This window comes from Hylobates moloch, unplaced genomic scaffold (genome assembly GCF_009828535.3).
Source record: "Hylobates moloch isolate HMO894 unplaced genomic scaffold, HMol_V3 SCAFFOLD_7, whole genome shotgun sequence".
Lineage (NCBI taxonomy): Eukaryota > Metazoa > Chordata > Mammalia > Primates > Hylobatidae > Hylobates > Hylobates moloch.
In genome coordinates this window covers 75,190,196-75,197,973 of record NW_026652282.1, presented here as the reverse complement: position 1 = coordinate 75,197,973, position 7,778 = coordinate 75,190,196, and the positions used below count along the sequence as shown (strand labels likewise).

Below are 7,778 nucleotides of genomic sequence, written 5' to 3'. Positions count from 1 at the left end.
TCCCGAGTAGCTGGTATTACAGGCGTGCACCACCATGCCCAGCTAATTTTTGTATTTTTTTTTGGTAGAGACAAGGTTTCACCAAGTTGGCCAAGCTGGTGGTTCTGTCCTCAGAGTGAGCAAAGCCACTAAACTTATTTTACCTAGTTCTTTCCAGTTTGTTTTTGTTTCCCCAAGCATCATCTCATGAGAAGTTTACACCTTGCGTAGCTGGTGTAACCACTTACACTGCAGAACCACCAAGGGCCTCAGGCAGTTGGGATTCTGGAGCTTGCTCTTTAGGGCTCAGACCAGACTGGAATTTCTCCAGCTGCTCTGGGCTCGCCAGGGTTTTCAAGAGGGTGTTCTTGCACTCCAGCTGGGAGTTCATCTCCATCAGCTCTAGTATCTGCTCCTTCAGAATCTCCACCTCTTCTCTCACAGCATGCGTCAGATGATTCTTCATCACAGCCAGGGATTCGTGGCCTACTCTATCTTGTTGTCTATGGCCACCATGCTGGCTCTGGAGGCACTGACTTTAAAGCTAGCTAGGAATTTCTTCTAGGCTGGGAAGCTTGCAGCCTTCTCCAAAGCAGTGCATGGTGGGTGGCCAGAAGCCTGCCCCATCCTGCACAGCCCTGCACAGCCCAGCCCACCTTCCCTCTGATTCTGGCTACCTCTGTGGCTGCAGCAGCTGGTTCTGATGGCACAGGCTGCAATTTAAAAAAGAAGTCCAATATAATTCTTATCCTTGTTGCTTTCTAGTTACGGTATTTTTGTCCCTTATGACCTTTTTCAAGATTTTTTCTGTCTTTGATTTTCTTTATATAATTTTCCCAGGTGTAGACTTTTTGACATTTATACTGCTCTGTGTGCTTTGAAATTCCTGTAACTGTGGTTCGTGTCTGACATTAATCCTAGTAGATTCTCAGTCATTATTGCTTCAAGTGTTTCTCCTGTTCCTTTCTCGTTTTCTTCTTTTCCCAGTATTCTCATTGATATATGTTATACCCTTTGCAGTAATCTCACATTTATGTTCTATTTTTTTTCTGTCTTTTTTGTTCTTTGCATTTCAGTTTGTGAAATTTCTATTGACGTTATCTTCCAGTTCACTGTTTCCTTCATGGGCCATGTTCAGTTTACTAATGAGCCTGTCAAAGGTATTCTTCTTTTTTGTTACAGTGTTTTTTATTTCTAGCGTTTCTTTGTATTCTTTCTTAAAATTTCCATCTCATGGCTTACATTATCCATCTGTTCTTGCATGTTGGCTTTTCTTTCATTAGAATATTTGGCTTATTAAATCAGTTATTTTTAATTTTCTACCAGATAATCTTCAAATCTGTGTCATATCTGAATCCAGATCTTATATTTGCTCTGTCTCTTCAAATTGTGTGGTCTTTTACTATCCTTTATAATTTTTTGTTGGAAGGAAGTCATGATATATTGGATAACTGTGGTACATAGGTCTTTACTGATGTGTTGCTAGAATGTGGGTGAAAGGAGAATCATTATATTGCCCTATGGTTTGACCTCAGCCTTTTAGTGAGCCTGTTTCCCTGAGCTATGACCTTTGTAAGTGCTTCTCATCTTTCCTTCACCACCTAGGTGATGCAGGGAGTCCAGATATTGCTGGAGTTGAATATTTTCCTTCCAGGTGGGTTAGCCTCTGGTAAAACCCCAGTGGATACAGCTTTGACAAAATAGTCTTTCTTGAGGGCAGGCCTTGTGAAAAACTGAATGCTCTCAGAGTATTTCCTAATGGCTACTTTTCCTCTCCTCCTGCTGAAATAACTAAGACATTTTTCTCTGACGTTCACTGTGAGAACCTAGTTATCTCTTGGCAGTAAAACTCGCAAAAATGTGAAAGCATCTCTAAGACTACCCCCACCTTGGAGCTTTTAACTCTCAAACTTTTTTCACACAAATCTTCTAGAAATGTATTAATTATTGTTTAGATTTTTCTACTCTGGTTTGGTTAACATGGGGATTTCTGTGTGTGCATTTCTGCTTCAATAAGTTGTTATTCTATCTGCTTATCTTCCTCTCCAATTTTGGGGACAGTGGTTTGCCCTGTGCCCTAGGTTCTCTGATGAATCAGTAATATGGTGTTGATTTTTAGTTTGTTCAGCTTTTGTTGTTGTTGTGTGGACAGGACTGTTGACCTTCACATTCTTTACATGATGAGCTGGAAACTGGAAATTCCCTTCATGAACATTTCAAGTGGGAAAATTTTCTGGGAACTTTTTGTCTCTGTACTGACATGTTAGTAGTTCTTTTTTTTTTTTTTTTTTTTTTTGAGATGGAGTTTCGTTCTTGTCACCCAGGCTGGAGTGCAGTGGCACAATCTTGGCTCATTGCAACCTCTGCCTCCCAGATTCAAGCAATTCTCCTGCCTCAGCCTCCCGAGTAGATGGGATTACAAGCACTTGCCACCATACCTGGCTAATTTTTGTATTTTTAGTAGAGATAGGGTTTCTCCATGTTGGTCAGGCTTGTCTCGAACTCCCGACCTCAAGTGATCTGACTGCCTTGGCCTCCCAAAGTGCTAGGATTACAGGCGTGAGCCACTGTGCCCGGCAATAATTCTTATAACAAGATTTTCTGTCATTTATGAGTGGAAGCTGGCATGATGTTAGCCCTTGGGAGAAATTACTAGTCCTGTGCATCTTGAGTCAGAATAAAAGTTCAATTCAGAGAAAAAAACCTAACTATATAAAAACAGTGAAATAGGTAAAGACAAATACCAAAGTGATAAGTTTAGTTGTTTATCCAACAAGTTGCCTTTTATCATGTTGACAGCTATAGTATTTTTGTTTCTGTGGTTGGAAAACTGGAGTATCAATTAAGATGCTTTCAGCCACGTGTATTAGAATACCAGACTAAAATGGAATTAAACTCTAGAGGTTTATTACTTTCACATAAAGAATACCAAAGAGAGATGGTTCAGGTGTTGGTTAAGTGGCTTCTTTTATTCTCTCAGGCTTCCCCTTGAGGGATCTCATCCTCACATACTTATAACTAAATCCCCAGGAATCTCATGCTGACAGACTATATTTGATGCAGGCAAGGGCAAGGCAGAACATTTGCCTAGTTTATCACTCCTAATCATGGAAGGAAACCTTTCTCTGAAGTCACATCTCAGCACAGAAGATTTCTTCTTGGATTCTATTGGCCTCAGTTGGTTTTCAGGCTCAAACCCTAGTGAAGAATCAGATGTAAACATTAGGGCACCATAAAAATCCAGGATATTTATGTCTGTTTCTGAGAAAGAACATGAGAATAGTGTTTATAATATTATTCTTAGAATAAAATGGCCTATTAAGAGAAAATATTTTACTTCTACATGAAATTTAGCATTTCAACATTGAAGTTGCTTATTATATGCATATTGTAAATGTATCCACCAAATGTTAAGCTTTTCTCATATAATTTAATTTTTATCTACTACCAATTCTTCAATATGTGAAGAAGAGAACTATCTTAACCGTGAATTTTTTGTTGAGTTAATTTCTTAGTTTAAACTGTTATCACTTGTGAAATTTATAACTACAGAAGAGCAGTATGTGAGAGACAGAGTAAAAATAGACATGTGAAGTCTGTTGTATTCGATCTAGCCATAACATAATTATTTTGCAATGAAAGGTATAGTTCTGAATTTACTGGAACTACTTAATTCTTTTCCATTATAATTCAGGATAATAAACTACTTGAAAACATATGAAACTGAAGGACATAGTTCCTTTTTTACTTTAATAAGTGGATTCGGTTCATTGCTTTTATTTTACATTGAAATGAATAGTTTGGTTAGGTCAGAGCTTAATAAAACATGTGAATGAATTTACGTGGTATAAAATCATATTTTTCTTATTTTTTCTGATGTGTTTCATATAGAGTGATTAACCATCCCTGTTAATGTAGAACAGAGAGGTTTCCTGGGATACTGGACTTTCAGTGGTAAAAGTTGGAAAGTCTAAGGTAGACCCAGAGGAATTGATCACTCTAGCTTCAGAGTGTCTTAAAGCTTGGAAGTATGTATTTTGGATTAGAATTCATGAATGAATTTTAGGCAGTTGGCAAATAAATGTATTTCATAGGGAGTCATCTTTCTGTCATCCTTAATATAAAACTCTTTGTTTTCTAATTTGGCTTTCTTAGTAAATTATTTGGCTTCTTTAATAGTTTCTGTAGTCACATCTTATTATTCTTTTGGTCTTTGCCTCTCATTTAAAAATAATTCTGATAATAATTAAGTTACAACATAGTATATAATATTTATCAAAATTGCGGACTTTGTGAGAAGCATAACTTAGAAACAGAATCCATTGACTGTGAGTTTAACATATTGCATTGTGTTTTCGTCTACAGCTGGCTGGCAAAATGTAATAATGTGAAAGAAGAAAACTCTAGGAAGAAACTTCAACAGTAAAATGAAATGTCTGTTGATTTAGAGTTTATTTAATACAATATCCCCCCAAATCCACAATATTTTACTGGCAAAATTAGTCCTGACCCTTCCTAAAACTGACAGTGAGAAGTTTCTGGTAATGCATAGTAGTATGTTTTAAGATAATATTTAGCTAGTGACACATTGCACCTCCTGTTATAATTAAGGTATTTGTGTTACTACATAATTTTAAAATGTTTGCTATGATAAATATAATGTTTTCCTACAGGTTTTCTATGGAAAGTCTTCAGCATTGACTACATCGAGAATTCTTGGAAAATATGTTTCAAATTTAAAAAACTTAATGTACTCAAAGTTTTTGAGTAACACTTCTTTTACTTATATTGTAGCTACTTAGTGTGGATTTTTTAGTTGCTTTCAATTTGTTTATTTATTTAACAAATATTCACTATGGGCCAAGCATTGTAATAGTAAACAAGTGATAGTGATGAACAAAACAAACACATTCCCTGTTTTCCATGGTGGTTTTCAAAGTCTTTTTATAAAATAAAACAATATTTCTCTTCCTTTCAGTGCTAGTTATTTCAAATCCTTTTAGAAATTAGATAAGGTGTAATCAAATAACAAATTTTAGTTGAATTAGATTAATGTTAATTTATGCGAAGCTTCTCACATAATTATTGTACTGGTGGGAAGAATTTTTAAGCCAGCTGAGGTTAACTGTGCAATCAATTCCCATGAAGATAACAAAAGGTAATGGGACTCTGAGCAGTTGAACAAAACTAAGTTATAATGCAAGTTATGTTTTCATTTATATATGAACCTCATATTTAGTCACTTCCAAAAGAAACTGCTGTGGGGTCATTGATGGTTCCTCCTCTTCTTTACCATTAATGGACTACCCAATACCTATGTCCTTTTTTTTTTTTTTTCTTTTAATGGACTGCAGCCTGGGACATACTCCCAAGTTTCCTTGGGAGCGCTCCTTCCTATGTCTTAATTAAATTTATTTCTACTTCTTAACACATTTTCCATCATTTTTTCTATCTTTGTATTAGCTCAGATACTTATAATCTCTCACATGGTTTAGTGGAGCATTCATATATTTAGTCTTCTTACCTCCAGGATTCTCTGTTTTCATCCCATCATTTACATTGGCACAAGAATAATCTAAATATAGTGTAAGTAGAATTATTTGTTTACAGAATAGAATGTAAATGTAAAATTTATAGACTAGAATCCAAAAGTAAAATGTAAATACAATTTTGTTCATCTCTTGCTTGAACATCTTCTATGGCTCCAAATATTTTCACTATAAGGATAAATTAGTCATTGCAAACAAAGTCCTTCATGACCTGATCAGTTAACCTTGTTTGCTTCATTCCCCGCTGCTCTTTACCACATACCATATACAACTGCTTTATTGAAATAGTCTCTTCACCATTCATGCCATTTTCATGTCATGCACTTTTATACTTCTGTGTTGTTCCCACTGTCTAGCATGTCTTTCTTTTTCTACCTTATCAACTCCTACTCACTTTTCAATATTCCTTCTCTGAAACATACTGTTATTTCCTGATAGAGGTAGTCTCATTCCCTCATTTGATTTCCCATAGAATATTACACAAATGTTTACTATAGAACTTGCCACATTTCATCATCACTTTACCTATCTTTCCGACTCTGCTACTAGTTTTTTTTTTTGAGACGGAGTCTTGCTCTGTCGCCCAGGCTGGAGTGCAGTGGCACAATCTCGGCTCGCTGCAAGCTCCGCCTCCCGGGTTCGCGCCATTCTCCTGCCTCAGCCTCTCCCAGTAGCTGGGACTACAGGCACCCGCCACCACGCCTGGCTAATTTTTTGTATTTTTAGTAGAGACGGGGTTTCACCGTGGTCTCGATCTCCTGACCTCGTGATCCGCCCACCTCGGGCTCCCGAAGTGCTGAGATTACAAGCGTGAGCCACCGCGCCGGGCCTCTGCTACTAGTTTTTTAAGACCAGACACTAAGTCTTAAGAAACTTTGAAACCCCATCCCCTATCATAGAGATTAGCTAGTTAACTATCTAGTTAATATATGTCTTGCACTAATACTGTCTTAGTGTCTAAGACATAGCAATATGTCTTAATCATCAAAAAAACTAAATTGCTTATTCAGAATAACTTGATGAATAAATTATAAATTGCTTACTTGTTAGAAAATATAAGTGATTTTACCATTTGGACACTTTGAAAATACTGAAATTATTTGCAAGGAAGATATTTAGAAGAAGACAGGTGCAATAGTGCTGCTCTGCAACTTACTATGAGAGCTTAGACAAGCTATTTAACCTTTGTAATCTTCATATTACTATGTTTCATGGAGATAAAATAGCATATACCTCATGGAGTTTGTTAAGGAAAAACCTAAGACAAGTTAAATTCAACAAAGTTTATTTGAGCAAGCAGTAGCTTCTAGAACCAGGCACCATTCTGGACCAAAGATTATTCAGAATGCTCCCACCCGCAACGTGGTGAGCTATATTTACAACCAGAAAACAGAAAATGACATATAGGGATTACTTGATTGGGGCAGTTTGCATTTGCCTTATTTGGGAATAATTTAGCAGCTTTCAGCAGCTTTTAGCAGCTTTCAGACCTTCAGCTGAAGGTCCGGCTGTTACAGTTGACTGAGACACTGTTGCTTCGTTACAAGGGCATACTACTATGTATGCTGACAACTTGTTTATGCATCAAGCTAGGCCACAGTTCATTATGTAAAAATGCCATTTTAAACCATACTTAATTTAACAATTCCCCCCATTTTGTCATCCTCTTACCCAAGAGAGATTGACCAAAGCCATAGGCATGGGGAGTTACACCATCCTCTGCAGCCTTCACAATCATTCTTCTGGATCCAGCAATTGTCAAGAATTTACAATTTCATGATGTAAAATAAGTTAGATGACTCTTATGTTTTATGTTTTTGTTATTCCAACTGTAATGAGACCATTCAATGCACAGAAGACAGCTGTATATGGGTATTTAAAATTTTTGAGTGAATACAACACAATTCAATGCCAAGAAACTGAAACTCACCTTCGAGCAGGAGTCTCCATGAATTAACTCATCAAAATTGAACAACTGAAAGTTCAGGCACTAAGTGTAATTCATTAGTGTTTGAGTCCCATTGGTCATACTCCTTGTTTGTAATATGATGGAGAACAAGGCCCATAGCATGCTGCAAGATTGCGTGATCTAAAGAGGTATTCAATTTTGTGGTTAGTCTGGTGACACAATTCATAGTGATCCGGAGATCCATTAACAGAAATGTAAATATTAGAAAACCTTAGAGCAGCCAAGCTTGCCATCCATTTGTCAGAGGGTAGCCTCTATGCATCTGAATCCCTGAGAGGTTT

The 7,778-nt window shown here is 36.8% G+C and overlaps 1 protein-coding gene across 1 annotated transcript; it reads right to left on the bottom strand.

Moving 5' to 3' along the window:
- Positions 1–223: 223 nt before the first annotated feature.
- On the bottom strand, positions 224–7,478 carry LOC116811116 (TSC22 domain family protein 3-like). The gene is made up of 2 exons (XM_032756223.1): positions 7,459–7,478; positions 224–482 (listed from the first exon to the last, which is right to left on the bottom strand). The coding sequence occupies exons 1-2, from the start codon at positions 7,476–7,478 to the stop codon at positions 224–226; spliced, it is 279 nt and encodes a 92-aa protein (XP_032612114.1).
- Between the last annotated feature and the right edge of the window lie 300 nt (positions 7,479–7,778).

Coding starts and splice junctions, on each gene's coding strand:
- LOC116811116 (XM_032756223.1), bottom strand. CDS start 7,478: ATGGAGACTCCTGCTCGAAG. Junction 483..7,458: donor ATGGAGACTCCTGCTCGAAG/GTGAGTTTCAGT, acceptor TGGTGGCCATAG/ACAACAAGATAGAGTAGGCC.